The sequence below is a fragment of the Balaenoptera ricei genome, chromosome 4, assembly GCF_028023285.1.
Source record: "Balaenoptera ricei isolate mBalRic1 chromosome 4, mBalRic1.hap2, whole genome shotgun sequence".
NCBI lineage: Eukaryota > Metazoa > Chordata > Mammalia > Artiodactyla > Balaenopteridae > Balaenoptera > Balaenoptera ricei.
In genome coordinates, this window is record NC_082642.1 from 133,779,188 (window position 1) to 133,804,305 (window position 25,118).

The 25,118-nt window shown below is 33.3% G+C and overlaps 1 protein-coding gene across 2 annotated transcripts in view; it reads left to right on the forward strand.

The window, feature by feature from the left end:
* USP25 (ubiquitin specific peptidase 25) overlaps window positions 1-25,118 on the forward strand; it is a 139,021-nt gene that overhangs the window by 93,276 nt on the left and 20,627 nt on the right. Inside the window, exons 15-20 of one of the 2 annotated variants that reach the window (XM_059921381.1) lie at window positions 687-757; window positions 1,839-2,067; window positions 3,504-3,704; window positions 12,640-12,779; window positions 17,413-17,526; window positions 19,730-19,825. In XM_059921381.1, the coding sequence (XP_059777364.1) occupies window positions 687-757; window positions 1,839-2,067; window positions 3,504-3,704; window positions 12,640-12,779; window positions 17,413-17,526; window positions 19,730-19,825 (851 nt within the window). The remainder of the gene's footprint in view (window positions 1-686; window positions 758-1,838; window positions 2,068-3,503; window positions 3,705-12,639; window positions 12,780-17,412; window positions 17,527-19,729; window positions 19,826-25,118) is intronic. The other variant, XM_059921383.1, reaches the window with a different exon arrangement.

Consider the following 25,118-nt stretch of genomic DNA (forward strand, 5'->3'; position numbering starts at 1 on the left):
GAAACATCCCTGCCTCTAAATAATTTTGTAGGATAGATTTCTACTGGAAGTAGAAATAATGAGTAATGGGAGTCTCATAACTTTATTTCCATTGGTGATTATAGTGGATTTTTATTCAGTTACTTCTATACATATACATATATGTATGTGTGTGTGTGATGTGTGGTGAAGTTATTTTATTTCACTCTAAAGGTTTTCGTATAGGTTATAGCTCCCCTTTTCCACTTACGTGCCCTAATTTCCTCTGGCTCCAAACTTATATATTTTAACACAGGGGGAACTTCATCAAGATAAAGAACTTTGTTTTTGATTTAGGGCAATAAAAGAATAAACTACAGGAAAAAAATAAAGTTTTTCCTGTTTCATAGAAATATGTAGGGGGGGTTAGCTTTAATTTTCATTGGAAACTTCCCTTATAAATTTGAACAAAGTTCAGTTTTATTGGCTCTGCACATTTTTTAAATAAACCATATTTGTTTTGTTTTTCATTTTTCATTTGTGCTATATCTTTTATTAAGAACTAAATTTCATTTTATACAAATTCTGAATAGTAAGTTTTAGAACAGTTTTAGAAACTTTTTCTTATTCCTCTAACATATTGGTAGGAAAACCTTTATTCCCTACCTTATAAGTCTCAGGAGAAACATACTTGATGTTAATCATTAAATGGCATCTTCTATCCTTAGATTTGCAGGAAAGCATATCTAGAATCCATCGCACAATTGAACTAATGTACTCTGACAAATCTATGATCCAAGTAAGTTGAATTTTGAGCTAGTAAGCATTATCAAAATTATTTACATATTTTAATTTATCTGTTATTTATCATAATTCTCATACTTTTTGTTATAAAATTGTTGAACTTTAAGATTTTTATATTAATATTTTCCTCATTCAGTTGTATTATCATACTGTATTTATTGCCTACCTTTTTATTCTTTTATAATAAAATTTATCAAAAATTCCCAAAAGGCCTTAGCATTTTAAAAAACTTCTATGGGAAAATTATATGGTTGTTTAACGATATTAAGATTATGAGAGTGGGGCTTCCCTGGTGGTGCAGTGGTTAAGAATCCGCCTGCCAATGCAGGGGACACGGGTTGAAGCCCTGGGCCGGGAAGATCGTACATGCTGCGGAGCAACTAAGCCCATGCGCCACAACTACTGAGCCTGCGCTCTAGAGCCCGTGGGCCACAACTACTGAAGCCCGCGCACCTAGAGCCCATGCTCTGCAACAAGAGAAGCCACCGCAATGAGAAGCCCGCGCACCGCCATGAAGAGTAGCCCCCCACTCACCGCAACTAGAGAAAGCCCGCGAGCAGCAACAAAGACCCCGCACAGCCAAAAATAAATAAACAAACAAACAAACAAATAAATAAATAAATAAAAGATTATGGGAGAAGGTAAAGGGCTCAGTTACATTTTAACTTCTGAGGCTCATATAATGGCTTGTTATATAAGCCATTTTGCTGAACTCATCCATCAATTTATAACTGTGAAGATATAAACAAATCATGTGCTATATATAAAAGTGTTCATCATAAGTTCTTTATTCGAAAGAAATAACTTAAATAGATCGACAAATATATTTCCAGAGTTTTGAAAATCATCTTATTTACATACCTGTTTTACATGTCTTTAGTTTGCTTATCCTCTCTGCCCCCTGCCTTCTTTTATTTCATAGTTTAATTTTTTCAAAACTTTAATCCCAGCCAATTTACTCTTGTTAAAAAACATATGCTCCTATGGGATCCCCCAGTCAGATGGTTTGTGGGTTTCATGGGATGTGGTGTAATAGACTGCATAACTACAGTTTAACTCTTCTTTTTCATATTTAGGTTCCTTATCGCTTACATGCTGTTTTAGTTCATGAAGGCCAAGCTAATGCCGGGCACTACTGGGCATACATTTTTGATCATCGTGAAAACAGGTGGATGAAGTACAATGATATTGCTGTAACAAAATCATCATGGGAAGAGCTAGTGAGGGACTCTTTTGGTGGTTATAGAAATGCCAGTGCATACTGTTTAATGTACATAAATGATAAGCCACAATTCTTAATGCAAGGTAAGAATATGAAATATGTAGGGTGGTATGTATTTTTAAATAAGTAACCCTTTTATGTGACTCTGGTCTCTGGTGTGATTAATTAAGTGTGGTTTACTAAAGAGTGTGATGAATATGATTAGAAAATGCTGTTGGGTTATTGTAGGTGAGAAAACTGGAATTGAAAAGTAATGTGACCAGGGCTGAAAACTGGAATATATTTTGTATTCATAGTTAACTATTTAGTAACTATTATAAAATATAAATCTGATTTTTTTCTCCTTGTTAAAATCCCTTTAATGACTGTGTCACACATTGACTCATATTCAAGCTCCTTAACCTAACATATAAAGCCTCCATCTTCTGGCCTCTAATTGTCTCTCCAGCTTCATTTATAACCATTGTCCATTTCAAACTTTATGTACTTTACTGATATTTGAACTTCTTTGGCTCACACCAAATCATTTCACACATTTATATCTATATGTTCTTATGTTTTTTATTTTTATTTTTTGCCAGTAATGATCTTATTTCTTTCTTGTTTTGCCTAATTCCTTCTCATCGCTCCAGATTCAATTCAGATGTCATCTGCTCTGCCAAGTTTTCCTTGACCTGCCACAAAGTATCCCTCCTTGTGTTCTCATAGCATACCTCTATTGGGCACTTATTATGTGTTGGAATTGTATGTTGACTTGTCTTTCCCACTTCACTCTGGTCGGCTCAAAGCCAGGGACCATTTCATACTATGTTTTAATCTTTTTATTTCTCATATTCTAATATAGGCTTTGCATATAAAAAGCACTTAATAAAGGTTTGTTGAGACTGATAAAAATAAACTTTCCTTTTGTATTTAACCATTTAGCAAAACTAGTTAGGCAGTTCATTTATGACTGAAAGCTAAAATTTATTTTGTGTGTGTGTGGTAGAGGTTGAGTAACCCTTTTAAGTACTACTTATGTGATGTTTAAAGAAATCTTGCTATATTGATTGATTAGTTTTCAAATTGCATATAAGTATATTGCTATACTTAACTGCTTCAGATGAAAAAGAATTTTAGTTCTATTTTGAGTTTTTGAGGTTATGAGTTATTTCTTCTCATTTTGTGGTAAGTTTTACTTCATGAATAATCAAACGTCTGGTATTTTATAATAGAAAAAGTAGAACTATGTCAGTGTTTGAAAAGTAGCAAACAATTTTGGCCTTATGTCTTGTTCCATTTTTTAACTCTTCAGCCTAAAAGCAAAAGCTGAGAACATTACCTATAATGGATTATCAAATGTTTGCATCATTGTTTTTCTGAGCATTTGTTTGAGTTTTCTTTTAATATATAGGTAATATTGATTCGCCAAGTGGTAATAATTTGTACTTTAAATACATTTGAAACATCTTCTATTTTGAGCTTTGCATTTTTTCTTTAATCCTTAATTTTATAATAGTTTTTGAAATATGATTTGCAGAGGAGTTTAATAAAGAAACTGGGCAGGCCCTTGTTGGAATAGAAACACTACCACCAGACTTAAGAGATTTTGTTGAGGAAGACAACCAGCGATTTGAGAAAGAACTAGAAGAATGGGATGCACAGCTTGCCCAGAAAGCTTTGCAGGAAAAACTTTTAGCATCTCAGAAATTGAGAGAGTCAGAGTCTTCTGTGACAACAGGTTAGTCCGCTTTTATTGCATTTTATTATCAATATCATATTTATTGATATTTTATTATAAAAATAAGATATGCTCATTGAAAAAGCAAAAACAACATAAAACTTTAGTTATCCTAAAATATGAAGACTCCAGTAAAAATCATCTGAAATTCCATCACTCAGAGATAATAAAAGGCAACAATTTAGCTTACCCCTTTGCCAGATAACACTCTATGTACATATATATTGTTTTCAAGTTAAATGAGATGATTCTGCTAACTCTCCCTCTACCTATTCTGCCTACTTTGATTGACTTTTCTTGGCAAGATGCTTAGAAAAACTGTGAAACCACAGGTAACCCAAGCCAATTCACTAAAGCTATCAAAGGAATGAACTCTAATAATTTCATATTTGAGCAAAATAACACTACTGGTAAATAGTATTAATTCATGTAGGGTATTTATTTGATTTTTTTTCAGAATTCTTAAAGTTAAAAACAAAATTAGCAGGAACTAAATATTTAATATATTCCAAGCAAAAATCTATATAGATCTGTAAAACAAATGAGAAGATAAGTGTATAAAAATATAAATATTAAACATTCTACAATTATTAGGTGATGAAATCAATAAAATATCAAGAACACTGTACAAAAATATGTTCTAGCAAAGCTGAAAATACAATGTCTAATGATTTTTTTTAAGATTAATTTCATCACTAAGTTGTCAAAATATTTTAGGATAACATTTTGTACTGTAGGAAAGGTGCTATTTCTGTTTAGTGGTTGGGGAAATGAGAAGAGATAAATTAAACATATTTTCCTTAACCCCATTTGTCTCTTTCTCTCTCTCTTATTTTTTTTTTTTTTTTAAATCTGTGTGTTTTGTTTTTATTTTTTAAGAAAGCATTTTAGGTGTTTGTTTAATTTCATCTTTTATAGACAGATTCCCATGCAGCTTTACCTAGGTAGGTTTCAGCATTATCATCTGAACTTTAGAAGGAATTATTCTTTCAATGAGAGATTTATAGTACCACAATATGGTATGGTGACTGATGTAGGCATGCACAGATCTTTCCAAACTTGGAACTTGTTCTCATATGAGTTGAATATTTGAGTCCTTGATCTTGATTTTAAGTGACATTGATTCAGAATTTTTAAAAGACCAAGATAATGGTATTATACCAACAAAGATACCAACATATTGATACAGAAATGCAGTACAGTATATCTGAATACCACCATTGTAGTCTCTGGTGAGCTCTACCAGACGAGGACTGTACTTTTCTTCCTGTACATCAAGGGCCACTGTGTAGAACAGGTGAAACTCTATAGTTTCATAACAATGCAGTTTCATTATAGTAACTTTGTCCATATTAGTAGGAAGTAAAATAGCTCAGTAGATATCAAGAGGTTTCTGAGTTCAAATCACAGTGTAGTAACTATGTTATAGTTCCTTTCATTTTTGAGTCAGTTCCATCTCTTTGTGATTTCATCCCTTGTCTTCTGGACATATCCTTTCCAAATTACTCCCTAGAACTTGCCCCAAGATGGAACTACTCTGTTATTCTTTGCTTAACTTTTAAGTGCTCCAGTTGCACATGGCTCTTCTTACCTTATTAGTGGGAGGACAGGGCTGCATAATTGGCGTGATAGTGGCACCTAAGCGCTCAGATGAAGGTGAGTGCTCCAGTCATTGGTTAAGCTCCAACCGTATTATTCTTGGCTCAGTTATATTTTGTAACATCAAAATATTAAATTCTGTACAGTCTCTTTTCCATCTTTTCTGTTTCTCACGAGACTATCTAAATTTACAGACTTAACACATTTTATTTTTACTAAATCAGACTAATACATATTCCCCACTAATATTCCTGTCTGACAGGACTAGCCAGCTTTTCCCTATCATTTACATTTGTCATCTTATATTCCCTCGCTATGAAAAGGCCACATGTGTATGCTCCACACCCTTTTTATCCTGATCAATACTTCCTATTATACACTTTATATGCTGTTTTGTAAGTTTTAAAAAATTCAGCAGTAGGTATTGGGCATATATGTTCATGTCCCTCTTTAGTATTTAAAAAAAAAAAAAACTTGAAGAGAAATACAGATGTATTTCTGAAAGGAGCCAGAATAACTAAAAAATAAAGAGATGGAAAAGGTCAATTCATATGTAATTGTTATGATAATTATCTTCCAGACTGGTTTTTAGAAAGCAGTGACAATACTGCCTCAGTAGAAAACATTGTGTCCTGTATAGAATTGCTAGAAATATGCATTTTGAGTTAGTAGAAATAGAATGTTCTAAATCTATAAATTTGGGGGTGAGATTATTGTTTAAAAGATTGGTTTCTATTACTGTATTATCTTACATATCATATTAAGAAATCCATATTCTGTTACAGGGGAATTTAACATACCACAATTGAATAAGGGAATGTATTATAGTGTTCATTGGAATCACTTACATCCTATCATTAGTAGAGAAATTTTACTTTAATGCCTATGCCATCTTTTTCCTGTTTCTCCTCACAGTTTTCAAAGTAATTTGTTTAATTTGGTATAATACTTTCAGACTGTCAAAGAGAACCTGTGTTTAAATCTCTCAGGTGTGCACTAGGATTATGAGTGACTAGTGGAAGTAATACAAGGAAATCTTGTGCATAAAACCCATCAGAGTGATTTTTTTTTCTCTCCCTGCAAATCTTTTCAGTAAAGCTGTAACCTAAGAACCATTAAAATCCAATTTCTTAAGGGTGATATTCCAAATAAGAATATTAATTTATATAGTATTAATTAAATGAGTATTTGTTCCTCTTCTCTAACAGGTGACCAAGAAATCCATAGGCATCACTTCTCCCACACGATTCATTGTCTTACTGACTAAATAATAAATGATAGAAAAGTATTCTTTAGTCCATCTCACACTACCTCCCTAATCTGCCTACTGCGAAAGAAAACTTACCTTAACACTTATGTTTAGAGATTTAGCCAACAGTTCTTTACCGCGGTGTGTATCGATACCTCAGAATTACCTGGGGGACTTTTTCTGAGTATAAACAGGACATACCACCTAAGATTTACTGGGATCAGAATCAGTGGAGGAAGAGTCCAGAATATATATTTTTAAAAAGATGGTCAGATAATTCTGAGGTGTACCTGTGGTTAAGCAGCATGGCTCTAGGCTGTATGTATAAAACAAATTATTCTGAAGGAGAGAGAGCTTTGCCTGTTACTGTTTTGCTTGTGTTACCCATATCTTACTCAAAAACTATTTGAAGTCCTTACAATATATATAACATACTCGGATTTTAAAAACAAAAAGAAAGAAACTGAAACCAAAAAATGAGGTACAAATGGTCTACAAATCAAAAATAAGCTGATATTCCAGGAAAGTACAGTTGGTTCCTGAGAGTAAGACCTGGCAGAATGAACAATATCCTCAATATTTTCAAGTTCCTTTAAAACAGGGACCGGGTGATGTTCTTATTTAAATCTCCAGAATCTAGCATAATAAATGACACATGGTTGATGCCCCTTGAATATTTTCTGATTTGATTTCATTCCCTATGGAAATTGCAATAATGAGTTTCCTAGGGGTGATCCTCAGTGTATGGGAATGCAACCATTTTAAAAGGATAGCCAGTGTGAAATAGATAGCTAGTGGGAAGCTGCTGCATAGCACAGGGAGATCAGCTCGGTGCTTTGTGACCACCTAGAGGCGTGGGATTGGGAAGGAGGCTTAAGAGGGAGGGGATATGGGGATATATGTATGCATATAGCTGATTCACTTTGTTGTACAGCAGAAACTAACACAACATTGTAAAGCAATTATACTCCAATAAAGATGTATATGTAAAAAAAAAAAAGGGTAGCCAAAATAACTATACGTTAGGGAAGAAGGCTAAACGTATGTTGTGCATGTATAGCTCTATCCTGGATAATTTTTAGGTTTAACTTCGGTTCCTAAGCCTCTGCTCCCCACATTGCTGAGAATTCTGTTTGTGGTGCCACCTAGGCATCTGAAGTCTTAAAATTGTTTCTGTGATGATTCTATGCAGCCAGCTTAGCGTGGCTCTTTATAGGCTGCTTTTGGGGAATCATTGATTTTAAATACATTTCTGTAAGAAAAATGGACTGCTGTTCTTTGACACAGTACTCTTTAAATATTGTTCTAAATTTGCATGTAATAAATATGACTCATTAGTAAGTTAAGGTATGAAATACTTCTGAAAGATACAAGTTATTGTTCTTTTTTTAAATAGTTGATTAGAGAGCAGACCTTTATGCTTTAACAGAAAGTCAATTGCTTGTCAAGTTGACTCTCTTAAAATGCTAAAGACCATAACCAGGAAACAGGCACAGAACACCCCCAAGGTCCTCCCAACCCCTTACTTCAACATGAAGGTGGACTAAAGGAGCAAGTTCTGAGTACTCTCAGAATGTTGGATTTTATATAACAGCCAAATAGGTGAACGAATAAGTTCTATTATCAACATAGAACATGGCTGGAAAATATCTTATGTGGAGGATAGCCATCCAAAAATCTCAGTGAAGCATCCATAAACTAAATAAATGATTTGAAAGATACTCCAGGTACAGGGCCATTTTACACCTCTACAGAGAACTGGTCATTCACGGTGAAATGAGTGTGTTCAGGAGTTTGTAGCTGCAGGTAGGTAACCAAGGAAGACTTCCAGGAATTAAGAATAACAAATGTCACATAAGTAATCACCAGCTGTATTTCAAGCTGAAGCCTGAACAATAACACTTTAATAACTGTGGGACCAGTTAGTACATAAAATGCCAGTTAGTGCATAAAGGAAACAGCGTGGTCTCTGTTTATTGAGCTCCTACCATTTATATAGGCCAGCAGGGATGAGACTTCTCTAGGGATACAGGATGAACAAAAACTGTTGCGTGAGACTCCTATAGGGTTACAGGATGAACAAAAACTGTTGTGTGTGCAAAAAACATAAAAGAGCCAGATGTTTTGTCCTAATGCTGTTTTTAACAAAGAAATGGAAATTGCCTAAATGTATGGTAAAATATTAGTTGTATGAGCCCTTTATACTGAAGAACATGGTATAATCAGTAAAAATTGTATCGACAGGAAGAATGATTGTTATATTAAGTTTAAAAACAGTATATTCAGAATAACTTTTTTAAAAAAAAATTTGGGTAGGTAAAATCTGGAATATATAATACTAAAAATATTAATAGTGCTTATCTCTGGATAGTGGAAAGAGCTTTCTGTTTTCCTCCTTTGGTTATTTGTTTGTTCTAGTGAACATGTTTTTTACTCTTCTGGTTTGACAAAATGAAGCTAAAACCTCTTTTCTTTTTTATGAAGACCCTCTATTATAATCTGACTCCCTTGTAATTCTTCCAAAACTACTATTCTATGTTTCATCTAAACCAGGGTATTCCCCATTATTCTTGCTTGTAGGTTATTTTCCTGTAATTAAGGCTTTGCTCGTGAAGTATCCTTCATTTGGAAAATGTCCTCTTATCCTCACTATTCTTGAAATTTTGTCCATTTTAAGACTTTGCTCATATCCCCAAATCTTTATGAATCCCCCTAATTACCCCTGTAGCAATTATTACCTTTTACAGTGCCTTTGCATATGCTATTCCTTCTGCCTGGAATCATCTTCTTTCTCATCAAGATAATTTTCTCTACAAATCCTTCAAGACTCAGCTCAGTTGGCATTCCTCCGTTCTTAGCATGCAGCATCATTCCAAGTGTGTGTATTAGGTCCACAATGCTTCTGTAGGACCTTGTGCATAAGTCTGTTATTGCATTCAGTACTTCGTATTGTAATGGAGTATACATTTATCTGATTTTGTTGAGAGTTCCTTAAAGTGAGTAAATTTTGTTGTTTTTTTTTTTTTACATTGTTAATACCTAGCTCGGTACTGAAAATGGCATATGCTCAACAAACATGTTGGGAATGAAGTTTGGATTTTTGTTTCCAAACTCCCAGAACTCGAATCCTTATAGGTTTACCTGCTGTGATTACAGTACCACTCAAATAAGTTCCCTGGAAGATATTTACACAGGGAAAATTCTAGAGGAAATAGTTTTATATGACATTTAGGCAAAATCATTCAGCATCACATAAGGTTTTTCGACTCAAATCCCTATGTGGAAGGAAACCTTGACGCTGGGGACCTAAGGTGTATTTGACTTTGTCGATCAGATAAAATTACTTTTTATCTTAAGGACTTAATTTACATACATTGTCCAGGTTTCCCTGGCTTAGACCAGTGTCACACCAGATGGATTTCTTGGCCCTCATTGCATTAAGCTCACATCATACTATCAACTACTGATGTTTTATCTATTACAGTGAGAAGAGACAAAGGGGGAAAACACAAGTAATGGAATCTTTATCAACAAGAAGTCTGTCTCTGTTAATCCCTAAAGCAGCTGACTTAAGCCACTTATGAAACCTTCCAGAAGCAGAAGCCTTGCTAAGCTGGAGTTGCAGTGGTTAAGATTTTCTTAACCTTGTCTGTCATACAGGGACACTGAAAGAACATTGCAGTCCAAAGTCAGGAAATACAGAAGTGATGACATTTAACTTTTTTTAACTTCTTTACCTATCACACACATTGTAAGCATTTCTTCCTTTAGTTTTCCTTGTCATAGTATATTTCACTCCCATTATCCTAATTACTCATACCCAAAATTTGTCATCTTCACATCAGTCTCCAAACCTTTATGTCTAAAATGCATCTTGAATCTAACCAATTGTCTCTTTCTTGCTGTCTCTGTTATCCAAAAGAACAGTCGTTTCTTGCTCATATTGCTGTAGTACCTTATAGTACTTTCATTGACTTCTAGTTTTACTTTCCTCTCTAATCTGTTCTTTGCAGTGTGGTCAGAATAATGTTCTTTAAACTTGACATGTTGCCATTGTATTGAAAATGTTTATTCACTTTCCTTTGCCCTTCAAAACTTTTGTGACTCAAAGGCCTCCGTTTTGTCCCTATCTGCATCATCTCTTGGCCACCTCTCCCCTCTTGTAATACTATAGTCCAGCCACACTAGATGCCGTTTGGATTGAGCTTATGCTCACTTCATGGGCTGTTCATTCTTCCATTTTCAAATCTAATCCATTATCCTTCAGCTAAGAAGTCAGTTTATCTCATATCCCATAATTAAATTACCCTTGCCCCATTTTATTCCTATAATGTATTATTATGATATTGTCACAATTCATATGCATGATTCTTTGGTTAATAACTTTCTCCATAGTTGACTGTAAACTCCATGGGGGCAGGGACTGGCTGCTTTGTTCACACTCGGAGTCCCAGTGCCTAGCCTAGTGCCAGGCACATAGTTAGACACTTAATTAGAATTCATTGGATAAATCAATGCTCATGCATCTATGTTGAAATTACAGTATTTCTTTTTGAATAATATTTCACTTTGAGAAAAGTTTTAAATTAATAAAATATTGGAAAGGATGACAGTGTCCTGTCGTGTCCCACCAGTTGATTGAGCCAAGGACTCACTTAACCTATCCCAGTAACGCTGTAGAATATTTTAGTGTACTTTCTTATTTCTTTTTATCCATTCATTAGCTTATTAATTCATTTGTTCCATTAAGTTATTGTGTGCTTATTATATGCTAGGTGTTGAAGAAATAGCAATACAAAAGGGAGATAGCATCACTGCTCTTTCAATTCTTACAGCCTAGCAGGGGATATGGGCTTGAAACAAATACTTAACAACAATAATGAAGTTATAATTGTGGTAAGTGCTATTAAAAAGAAAGTATACATTTACTCTAGAGCAGTGATTCTCACCTGGGAGTGATTTTGTCCCTCAGACAGCATTTGACAATACTGGAGACATTTCTGGTTGTCACATCTGCGGGGACACAACAACTGACATCTAGTGGGTAGGTACCTGGGTACACAGGACAATCCTCCACACCAAAGAATCATCTGAACCAGAATGTCAGTAGTGTTGAGGCTGAGCAACCCTGCTCTAGAAATGTGGTTAGCAGGAATACTTCATAAGGAAGTGGTATTTAAACAAAAGGATATATAGAAGTTATTAGATGGGGGGATGAGAATTGGTGAACACACAGGCAAAGGGAAGAACATAAGGAAAGATCCAAAAGTTGGAAGGTAAACCTCTTCTCTGTTGTATTAGATAAGCTGAAAAAAGACTGGTATGTGTTCCTTTTTGAGTAAAGGGCAAAGGACACCAGGCAATGTTGGAGAGATAAGCAGAGGCCCATTTATATAACGCCTTGTAGGTTGTATAAGGATTTTGGGGTTGCCTGTTAAATACCCAGTGGACATTCAGAGTACATTGTTGCATCTATGGGTTTCGAACTCAGAACATAGGCAGTAGAATATAACTTTAGGAGTTCTTCACAGAAGTAGTATTTGAAGTCTTGAATTTATATTGGTACCAGTTTGGCAAGTTGTAATTGTTTTTCTCTGACAACACTCAGCTACCAGGAACAGGTTCAGAAAAGATAGAAGGTTGGGTTCATTCAGGGTTAGGATTTTGTTAGGTAAGTATGAAAAAGGATACTGTGTCCAGAAAAACAGCTACTGTGCTCTCTACAGCAACTCAGACCAGGATTGTTGTACAAACCACCCCCCTACCTCTTTTTTTGGTAGAATGCTCGTGATTTTCCAAAGTTAGACTTTGATACTTATCATGACAAAAAAATTTACTATGAATTTCTTAGCATAAACTATAATGAGTGCTTTCTTCAGTAATTATTTGACTCCTCTGAGATCTGATTCTTTCTTTTGGTAAATTCTGGGGGAAGTGCTGTATATTGAAGCATGTATTACTTTAAATTGAGTAAGTAAAGTAAAATTAATTATTGTATAACTTCAAATGAGAAATAAATAACAGATATATCTTAGTATAGACTCACTGATTTATATTAGATATACAATTGATTCTTTTCTCATGAAGCACAAGCAGGAGAACCAGAATATCTAGAGCAGCCATCAAGAAGTGATTTCTCAAAGCACTTGAAAGAAGAAACTATTCGAATAATTACCAAGGCATCACATGAGCATGAAGATAAAAGTCCTGAAACAGTTTTACAGTCGGTAAGAATTTTTCTTTCAGCTCTCTGAACATACCCATCAGTGTTCACAAGGTTTCCTAGCAGTATAAGGAGAATGACCTGCCTGGGAGTCAGGAGAGACCAGGCCAAGGGACGGCTCTGCTTGAACATGATGAGTGATTGTAGGTGTCACCCAACTGCCAGGCTGTAATTTCCTCAGCTGTAATTTTTAAAATGCTTCTTTCTAAAAAAATAAGTTTCTGTCTTCCTGTTAGAGAATTATGAAAAATTATAATCATAGACTAAAGTAGTCATTTGATTTGGAACTTAAAAAAGAGAAGTACAAAATTTAGCATTATTTTTCTTTTCCCTCAACCCCTCCTCCCATCTTTAGTCTTATTACATTGGAATAGTTGGGAATATAAGGTATAAATTTCATTGTTTCATGGACTGTGTTTAACAAAATACTAGATGGTCTAGGTTAGAGTATTATTAGTAGAATAAATATGATATTATAAAACACTTTATGCATATTTCAGTAGTGTCCTGTATAAAATTGTCATTATAAGCCTCCTTTATTGGTAATTTTCAAGTATTCAAGTGTGTCTTTTTATAACAGTAAGTTGAGCACATTGGTATTGCATTACGTTTCAATGAATATGATATTCTGAGAGATGTTGTTTCAAGAATTTCATACTACAAAACTATTCAGTTGCTATAGTCATTTATTTTTTATTTTATTAGTGAGCACAAACAACTCTTAATACAAGTTTCGTGATAGCTAATTTTAGGATTTGAAGATTCCACTCCTAGAGTGCTAAAGCTAACAGGACATGTAATTTTTCAACACATAATTTTCCACTGAGTGAACTTAATCTCAACAATAGCCTGCTAATTACAGTGATGTCTTTAATATGCTAAGACCTTGATTAACCAAAATGTTCAATTAATAGGGTATTCTGTTAATTATGTTTTGATGAACAAAGTAATCAGAAATTATTTTTTAATTTAATTTCCTTTTTGAAAAAGTTTGATTATATATCATCTTACCATAAAAAATGTATTAATATAGATAGATTTTTTTTTTTGAGCATTTCAAATTTTTCAAATGTCCCTAGAGACTCTAAAAAACTTGCGATGAGGAACTGCTAACTCTAAAGCGCTTCCTGAAAAATGCTTCTTTGAATAGATCTGGGATTTCTACTTCTTGGGGGATGGTAGAAGAAACCCTAGGGAGGGAGAAAAAACACAGGAGTAGATAACAAGGGAGAAATATTTTTGCCTGATATAAAAAAAATAATTTGCCAGGGCTTTTGCTAATTAAGATTTTTATTTGTTAGAGCCTACATTATGGTTAATAAGTATCATTCTTTTAACTGGTATCAGAAAGCTGGAAGCATTACTTAGCTTAATGTAGAATCATGATTTTTTTTTTTTTTTTTTTTTTAGTTTGGCTAATCATGTGTAATTTAAATTTGTAGAAATCAGCACTTAAATTTTGATTGATTAGTTTATTCATATGGATATCATCTTATAAGCTAGCAACCTACTGCTTCACCTTTACTTGAAAAAAGATGGCATTGAGGGAATACGATAGGTAGCATAAATATTTTTCTATCTGGCATATCTTCTGGAGTAGCACCAATAGTTGGCCACATTGTCTGTATAAATTCTGCAGCATGTCTAAGAATATATTAATCATGACTGTCTGACGAGTGGTTCCTGGTCTCATGGTCAGTTGCTTAGGATCATGGTAACCACCTACTGGGTTTTCTCATTTAAAGGTATACCTTAGAAACTAAATTTCAGAGTCTTCAGATTTGGGGATTAAATAGTCCTGGGTTTTTGAATATTAATTTTACTTCTTGCTAGCTATGCAAACTTGAATAAGTTGCTTAATTTTTCTAAACCTTAGTTTTCTTTTATATAAAATGGAGGTGATTGTCGGATGAATTAAGATCATTTTTTTAAGTGCCTAGCATGTAGTGTAGGCCCTAAGTCGCTCTTTATTTCCTTCTGTTACTTAAATCCTAAACATTTCACAAATATACAATATATAAAGCTCCAACCTTAGTAGAAGAAGAATTTCCTGGAAAGCTTAGAATCACAGAAACCATAGAGAGATACTCTCCAAATGTTTAGACAGCTTGCTTTTTAGAAGAATGTCTTTAATTTTAAGTGAAATATTTTAGAAAATTTAAAAATTCAAAAAAGTAGACTAAGAAAGAATCATGCATATTTCTACTATCCAAAGTTAATCACTTAATAATTTAGTATGTTTTCTTTCATTCTTATTTTTATATACAGATTTGGGATTTATTTTTGTAATTGAGTTACTACTGCATATAAAATTTTATATCTTAACTTTTCTTCTTTTAATCACTGAACATAACCGTTTCCCCATGTTACAAACTAAAAAACATTTAATGGTTGAATAGTATTCCATTAAGTGATTAAATTATTTACTTACTCATTCCCCCTTATATATTGATTTCTACTTTTACGTTATTATAAATAGGCTGTTAAAAATGAAACTTTTCCCATATTTCTGGTTATTTCTTTAGACTAGACTCTCCATAAGTTAGTAGGTTAAAAAGGTATGAGCATATTAAGGGAGCCAAAGGGGTTGAAGATATATAGCTTTCTAATCACCCTTTTATGGGACCACTTTTTTAAAAAATCACGTATTTAATAGATTTCAGGCAATTAATAAAAATCTTTGTGTTCTAATTATTTTTACAACTTATTAACTGAGGAACTTATTTTTAATCTCTTTCAAGTTCAGCCTTTGTTAAGGTGTCCATATGGGACCTGACAGTAATAGGAAAAGATAAATGTACTTTACTTCAGTGAACCCTAAAATTCTTTATATGAAAATTTTTTATGGTACTTTAGGATATCTAAACTTGATGGACACAGAATAACTACATGTGCCCAAAATTTCTTCCCTTTTTCAACTTTCACCCAAATAATTAATTAGTGTTATTGCTGTTGAAACTCTTCTGTGGCAACTGGGAAGGTTTATAGAACATTTATTTTTCCTAAGTGCAGTTTTTTTCCAAAGGAAATGTCATTTTGTAAGGATAAATATTCTAAGGAATACATTTTCTGGTTGCTACTTGCCTTAAATTTGTATTTTTTCTTCTTAATATAGTATTGTTTTGGGTTGGTTTGCTTATGAGAAATTTTTCACCAAAAGTTCAGACAAATTTCTTAGTTTACCTGCTTATATTTCACTCTTGTGAATGGAGACGTAGGACAATTCTTCCTCTCTCAAATGCTGGAAGAATTAAAAATCCTTAATTAAATGTCATAGACCAAGCTTATCTCTCCTTACAGAGATAATATTATATTACCCATAGTAATATTGGGTTAGGATTATTCAGGTATAAGCAATTTCAAGAAGCATAATAGTATATTTGTAATACCTATCATTTATAGAACAACAATTAATGTGTCAGGTTTTGGGTTAGCTGAATATTAGCTCTCACGATCATGACAACCATGCAGGTTGGTTGTTTCCTCTTGAAAAATTGAGGACTCAAACAGAACGAGGAAAGCTTTTCTGAAAATGTTATGGTTAAAAATAACACTTCTTTTAAAGGAAGCAATGCCGGTCTTGGCCATTTTTCTTGTTATATTGTTCAGTTAAACTTTTTCTGCATATGTACTTTGGAAAAGTCAGGAAGTCTTCACATCACTAAAATTTACCTGTATTTTAAACTGCAGTAAAACCACTCTGTTTTTATTAAAATTTTCTGTTTATTTGATGTCAAAAGTAAAGTTCATCTTTGCTTAGGGAAGTTTTTATGGTGCAATTTGAAATTACTTAAGCAAGCTGCTTTCAAGCACCTTAAGTACGTCTGAAATTTGTTTGTAGGTAAATAGTGAATATGCTAGTTATAAATCTAGTCAGTAAAGTAAGATCCTTGTGAAATCTGAACAGTGTTTTGAATGAACCATATTAGTGTCTTTGAGTGGACTTCCTGGATTTCACACTGGCTTCCACTCTATTAGTTTGGGTTAGTGAAATTCATAGAATTTGTTAACAAAGAAAAGAAGAAGAATCTGACTGAGTTGTTAAAAATGGGTATCACTTTCTAGCAGCTTTCCCCAAAACAAGAATTCACTGGACACTCATGATATAAATATATTGTACTAGGTCTCATAGGCTGCGACCGAGTGGGTTTAAGCACAGTAGTGTGGATATTAAGTGGCTATACAATCGATTACTAGAAAGGATAGAAAGGTAAAATCATAAGAAAGAAAACTTACAGACTCTCCTGGATTCAGAGGAGGTCATATCTTATTTTGATGGAGATATCAAGAAAGGCTTTGTGGAGTTATTAGAATTTAAAAAAGTAAATAAAACTTTCACCTGTAAAGACAGCAGTAGGAAATACAATTTCAGTATTAACTATTTTTAAGTATTTGAAGATGCTTTGTGGGAAAAAAAAAATTAAAATTTCATTTAGTGTTTGAGATGCAAAGTGAAAGCTGGAAATCTTGTATTATTACCTGATTAATGCATTTGCTTTAATGTTCAGTTTTAGATGTTTTCATTTCATACTAAAAAAATGCAGGTATTTTTAAAAGGATCAAGAGTCTGTGCACTTAAACTGAGTGCTTCCATTGTTCTCTTTTCTAATGTTCACACTAATGATTTTCTTCTGCAGAAACCTGAAAATACCACAAGCCAACCACCTTCTAACCAGCAAGTTGTAGAGGTGGCGATTCCTCATGTAGGGAAATTTATGATTGAGTCAAAGGAGGGGGGTTATGATGACGAGGTACCTTTATTATAGCCCTCTGCACTGTTTCCACTTGTTTTTTGCTATTTAATGCAAGTACTTTGGGCATGCCTGCACCCTCATCACGTTGTCTATTGCTGCATAACATACAGCTTTGCCACCCACAGCCTGAAATTACCTTACCAATTTGCTGACAGTACTTCAAATTTCAAATGAAAATTTAAGTAGAAAGCTTATGGATTTGTCAAAAGAATAATTTTATGCTGCTAGAGTTAATTCTTTTGTGCAAACATAGGATTTGTTTACTCTCGGGTTGATAGGTTTTGATAAGGTTTGTTTAATTAAATAGCAGAAATTTTGAGCACTTAAAAATATTTTCCTTTCCTATTTTACTTGAATTATTGATTATAATACTTTGCCCACCATTTCCTACCAGAAGATCCTACAATCTGATTAGATATAGATTAGATACAGATTAGTGTACTGATAACTTTTGTTTTGTTTTGTTTTCTTCTGCACCCTCTGTGTGACTGAATTGAATGATTCATCAACATTGTCGAATGCCTACCAGTGTTGTATACACTGGGCGCCTCCATCTTATCTCTTCTTACTGCTCCTCTGTTAATTCTCATCTACTTAGTTTTCTAACAGTATGGAGGCATTTTTGTTTCCCATGATATGGTTCTTGGGAATCCAGATGAAAATTGCTATTGTCCTGATCCCATCAGATTTTTTTTCCCCTTTACCACTTTTTTCTTTACACTGTTCAGTTTTGATCTTTTCTGTATTTGAGAGGGGGCCGGTAAAGCTGTTTCTGAATAGTAACAACAGAAAAGACAGACCCTGGATTCTATCATTTGTTAGTTTTTACTGGCATGGATGAGAATTGAATGTATATTGAATAGTTTTTTCCAAGTAATGTTTTTTTCAGACTTACTTCAAGGTTATAATTAAACTCTTATATGAGTTAATCACCAAAATCCGAGGTGTCATACAGACGTTACTATTACTGTGCTACTGTAAGAAAGCATGGGCCATAAAGAGAATAAGAAGCAGGTTTGTGAGTCAGGAACTGGCCAGAAGGATTTTCTGAAGCAGTTAATGTTAGGTATACTGCAGCTGTCAGTGCGTACTCCAAAATAAATACTATGGGTAATAGGTTCAGTGAATCAGAGGTAATGGATGCAGTCTCTTTATTGCTCTAGTATGATAGCTTCATAGTGTCTTGAGTTGTTTCACTTTGCAGATATTTTAAAATACAAACATTTAAGAATACAGCCATCTCTTGGTATCTATGGTGGATTGGTTCCAGTACCCTCCCTGTCCCCAGCAGATACTAAGATCCACAGTTGCTCAAGTCCATTATACAAAATGACATAGTACATAATAAACTATTATGAAGACAAAGAAATACTTAAATATTTAGTACTTAATAGCAGTACGTTTTTCTGTTGAACTATTACCATGTTGGTGCTTGCAGATTATGGAGACTGGCATGTTTTTAATAAAAATGTTAATTTGTTGATCAAGCACCTTAGTGCTTGTTTTAGGGTGAGCCTTCTGGCATTTAAAAAAGTAGAATTGTGATTAATCATTTAACACTACCTTTTGTGCAAGTGCTTATGCTCTGGGCAGAGTTTTGTGTTTTGTGTACATGTTTTTTTTAATTCGTTGGAGTGATAGTTTAACAGTGCATGTGCCTTGTAACTTTTAAAAATAAGTCATATGGGTACAGGGCTGCTGCTTAGATATTTAGACTGTATGGTTGTGCAGGCAGGGGTGCCTGGTCAACTGGCAGAAGTGGAGTTGGAACTGAGCTAATGCTGAGCTCCCCGAGCCTTAAAGAAGAGGCATCTTCTTTAATAAAAAGAGTGTTGCTTTTTCTAAATGGTTCTCTTAGAGAGCAGCACATTTTTCTAAATTGTTTGTCAAGAAGGGGGTGCCTTTTTTAAAAATTCTTCAGTTCAGACAGGATGCCTTTTTGCACTTCGCACAAAGGCACGATGTCAGCTAACTGTGGCCCTGTATGGAAGATTTCGATATACTTACATGCATATCAGATCACATTTGCTACAAAAAAAAATGCAGTGTTTGATTTATAAATAGTGAAAAACAAAGGACTTTTAACATGCATGTAAAAACAAAGGACTTTTAACTTGCATGTAAAGGAATTATTTTGGTTTTTTGATTTTTTTTTTATGATAACCATTCAAAAGTTCTTACTTTAAATCCCTTGTGGCAGATCATGATGACACCGAACATGCAAGGTATTATCATGGCGATAGGTAAATCCAGGAATGTATATGACAGGTGTGGCCCTGAAGCAGGGTTCTTTAAGGTACAATGAACATTTTCATTTTATTTATTTTTTAAATAAACTTCTTAAAATGTTTTATTTCCTTGAATTAAATTTGTTTTCCTATATACTTTCTCACTTCCTATCCATGGCTAATCATGGCCACCTAATGTTCTACGGGTTTCTTTTATGCATGAATCTAAAACTGATTATTCTTTTTAAAGTCAGATAATTCAACAAAAACAAAGCAATTTACCTGAGTTATCCTAATAGTACACCTCTGATTTGTTAGCAGAAATTTATTGTATTTGTATTTGAAGCAAATAAAAGGTATTGATGGGCAAAAATAGGAACTGAGTAAATGCTTCTGGTAATAGTTTATTTTCTCCTCTGGTAATACTGTTAGTCAATATTACAATATTTTTCTTTAATTTTATTATCATTTCATACTAAATTGCTTTCTTCGCTTAGTTGTTTCTAAAATGATTCATTCATTTATTATCTTATATTTCTTATTTGTTTTCTCCATAATTAATTTTAATATCCTAGTCATTTCAAGACTTGAGACCATCAAGCTGATGCATTATTCCATGACTAAATCTTTATTCCCTCTAATACCAGATCTATTGTTCTGATTACATTATTATTTGTTCTTATATATTTGAAAGATGAAAACACTGTGTTTGGTTTGTCACTTTCTTTAGGTTAACCAAAGCCAGTTCATTATTTTACCTCCCTGGCCCCTTTTAGTGTTTGTTATTAAAAAAAAAAAACAAGCAGCTTTATTGAGGTATAGTTCACTTCAACAAAGCTACGTGTTCCCTTTCTTGACATTTAAAATCTAAAATTTTCCCTTAATGTTCTATACCACCATTCACCGCAGTCTTTAAGAAACTGCTTATTTTCAGTGTTTCTTTCGGTATGTAGTATAAACAAAGGCCTTGTGAATAGTAGCCTTATATCAATAAACACTTTTGAACTGGTTAGAATTAGAGTGACCAGTCATCCTGGTATGCCTGGGACTGAAGGGTTTCCTGGGATATAGGACTTAGGGGCTAAACTGTTGAAGTTCTGGCAGACTGGTCCCAAGATTAGTTGTTCACTCTGTTAAGATCCCATGAGAGAGGCTGAAAGCTACTCTTATCAAAAAAGAAAAAAAAAAGAAAAACAACTTTTATGTTTAAAAATTAATCCTTATTCCCGGGCAGTCTACATTTCTTTTCTTAGAAAACACTAAATATGTGTGTTCAAAAGTTTTCTTCTATTTCTTATGGAAGAGTTATCTGTCATTGATAGTACCATTGTCATCTTTGTCAAGTTGGGTATCTTTATCCATCTTCCAGTTGGACTGGAAACTTCACTTTTATTAAATTAATAATACCTGAATATATTTTAAAGAGCCAACTAATTATACATACTGCAAACAACAGTAGTCACATCATATCCCTCCCACCCCCAGCTCTGGTAACAGCTTTCAGTTATTTCATCAAATCCTTTTGGCATTAATTCTATATCTTTAAGTAGAATGCTTGTGATTTTGTGATTCTTAGTTTACACATTTCCTGTTGAATTCCCTACCATGGGATGTGAATGATGAGCCCTCTTTATTCTCCTGCCCCATATACACGCACCAGCACATACAGTTTTCATCCCTCCATCAACATACACACACACATATGCAATATGTGTATAAGAATCTTGTCATTTGATTAATTCAGAATTCTCAGCTTGTATTATTATTTCTTGTGTGCTACTCAGGGTTGAACTAAGTCATACATATTATTACTTTTACTTCTTTTCCCTCATCTTTCATTTTCCTTGGAATTGGTTGTTTTGGTTTTTGTTTGCTTAGTTTTTTGCACTGTTCTTTGTCAGTTTTATTTTCTTGTGGAATTCTATTCTGGAGCTTTATGACCTGCTCCAGTTTGCATTGGTTTTCCTTTATTCCTGGTATATAACTGATGTCTTGAGATCTCCTTCCATCATCACTTTGGGGATGCCCTTTGCATCTTATCCTTTGTGTATTTTCTGTATCTCATATATTTGTCTTTTTAAATTTACCCTCTGATTTTGATGCAGCAGAAAATCTCTGAAGTTTATATTTGTGTATATTTTCATCTATCTGTAATTGAAGAATATGTAGGTGAACATTATCAGTTTATAATTAATGTATACTTTTGGTATAGGTAAATGATTAGCATTTGGAAAGTTCTAGCTGATAATATAAAATTTGAGAAAATTTGTCATATACATAACAAAAATAACGTATACAAATGCAATCATTCAGTAATATAGAGGTGTCTTAAGTAAAACTAATAACGACAGTCTCTGTTGCTGCCCTGTTGTAACCACTTCTAACATTTGTATAACCTTTCTGGTTTTTTCCTTTTGTTTTTAAAGACATGCATATATAGAGAAATTTTTTAACTTTTACTCTTCATATTATTTTGTAACTTATATCACTCAGAAATATATTGTGGGTATTCTTAAAGTTAAGACAATATATCTACCACATTATCTATACCACCTGCATTTAGTATTCTATGGTATAGATGTACTCTCATTTATTATATATTACTCTCTCTGTGGACGTATGTCCTATATTTTTTCCCAGTCTGCCATTTCTGTTTGAATTTAGTTTATGGTACCTTTTTCCATAAAGAAGTTTTAAAAATACTGTGCTATCTATACTATCTTTCTTCTCCTTTCTGGGTTCTGGAGTTTCACTGCTATACAAAAAGTCTTCTTCAACCTAAGGTATTATAAATTTTCTGGAATATTTTCTTAAAACACTTTTCTTAATTTTTTATTTCATAAATTTAAAAATACCCTATTTACATTTAGCTCAGTAGCATTTTATTTGGGCTTTCTGCATTCTATATTAATAAAAAAATTGCTGTAAGTTATAATTTGGAGGCTGTCTTCCTCAGGTTTGATGTCATACTTATTAAGTTCATTTACTAAATTCATTTAGTAAATGAATTTGAGCTCTCCTGTTTTTCTTTAACTCTAGTATAGTTTCCATAGGAATTAACTGTTCCATAAGAGTAAACTAGAACTCACTCATAAAACCATATGAGCTTAACCCCTTTTTTGGTTATAGGTCTTTTGACAGACTTTTGGTTCCTTTTACAGCAGTTGACCTTTTAATTGTTCTATATGTTCTTGGCAATTGACTGTAATCATTATCGACATTCAGTATTAAATCACAAAATATATACATAGCACAAAATCTAACATATGACTCCTTTTGTCTTCCTATGTTCCCTAAATCAGATATAGTATAGTTTTAATTTTCTTTCTTTTTAATGCTTAGTTTATTATAAATTGAGGGAAAGAGTTTTTTTTTTTTCTTCTATCCTGTCACAGGATTACCCAAAAAAACTTTGTTGGCTTTATTTTATATTAGCTTTTTGGCTGTGAGAAGAAGTTTTTCAACTCTGTGCATGTTTAAGTACTTCTGTATATGGATTTACTTATGCATTATGATCAGAACAATTTTTTAAATGTTGTGTATGTTTGCTAGTAGTAAAACCACGTGATGAAAATGTTCGCTTTGTTACTGATAAAAAGATAAGTTGGGAAATGAAACTTACATCTAGCTGGGTAAGTGGATTTGCTAAGGATTAACTTTTGAATTAGGAAGGGTTACCAACCCAGTCAGTCACAGTTCCTATTTCAACCACAGGCCCTCCCACATGGGAGTCTGCCCCTGTACACAAATATTAAAGAGTTAGTAGGCAGGCAGATCTGGAAAAACAAATGAGAAAAGACATTTACCCAAGTCCTTTTCCCAAGTTGACTCTATTTATTAAGATTAGTTTTCACTGTTAACAGAAAGTCCCCAAATCATAGTGGCTTAAAGACAGAAGTTTCTGTCATGTAAAAACAAAATCCAGGGAAAGGCAGTACAAGGCTACTGTGATGAGCAAAAATAAAAGCCAGAAGGAAAAAAAGGAATAATATTCTCAAAGTACTAGTTGCCTGTATGTATATGTACAGGGGTGAGAGTGGGAGGGTCACATCATAATTATAATCATGGGATTAGTATAACTTTTTTCATTTACTTTCAAAGACATTAAAATTTCTTTTTTGTAACATTTTTTTTTTGTCTGTACCTATTAAAGTGCCCTTAGGATTTTAATGAAGCAATAACACTTCTATATTATGAAACTTTTTTTCCTTACTGGTTATTTCATTGCTTCATAACAATTGTTCCCAGTTGACAAAACTTTATTAGTTTGTTTTTTACTTTATAAATGCCTATTATTATTACCCCTCTGTTTATTCAGTAGTTATAAAAATATTTTTATTAAGATGTAAAACATGCTGAAAAGAACACAGTTCATGAGTTTACAGCTCTGTGAATTATCGCAGTGCACATATTCATGTAACTGTCAACCAGGCCAAGAAATAGAACATTATAGTATTCCAGAAATTACCTTTGTTTCTTCTTTCTATGAACTACACTTTCCCCCTATCCAAAAGTAGATGTTATCTGAACTTCTAACAATGTAAGTTTTCTTGTTGAACTTTATATACCTAGAATCTTTTACTATAGGTCCTTTTGTGTCTGGCTGCTTTTACTGAAGAACATGTTTGAAGCTTCATATATATTATTGGATATAGTTAGAATTTGTTCATTCTCTTATGGTATTCCGTTGTATGACTACACTATTTTTTTTTCCATTCTGTTGATGGGCATATTCAAAAGGTATTACCTGCTTATATCAAGGTACTGTACTAAAGCCAATGAATATAGCTGGGGAAATGATGGACTGAGTTCCTGCCTTAATGAAGCTTATTTTCTAGGGGGAAGCAAACACTAATTAGAGTCATAATTAGTATGATAAAGGAGCAGTTTGTGGAAAGAGACCTTATAATGGAAAAACAGAGCTGTTATCTAGAGGGCTTCTTAGAGAAAGCGATGTTTAAACTAATAAAATATACATATACCAAAACATAGAATGTAAACATTTCTCTCTCACTTTTTAATTTTCACTCCACAGTTAGCTTCTATTGATTATTTCTTGTATATGCTCCTAGGTAGATAATTGAGACTGATATTCAGTACTCATCCATACATTATAATTTAAATAAAAATAGAAGTATGCTCTTTCTATCTCTTCTTTTTCTAGTTTTTTTTTTCATGTAATGTGGTTTATGATTATTCGTGTCATGATTTGTAGATTTATTGTTTTTCATAGGTACATTTTATTTCCTGTTGAGCTTACCAAAATTTATTTAAACATTTTTTTAGAGCAGGGCATTCCAGTTTTTTCCTTGTTATGACAAACATGGATAGATCTAGTGATGGATCTGGCCACCATAAAGG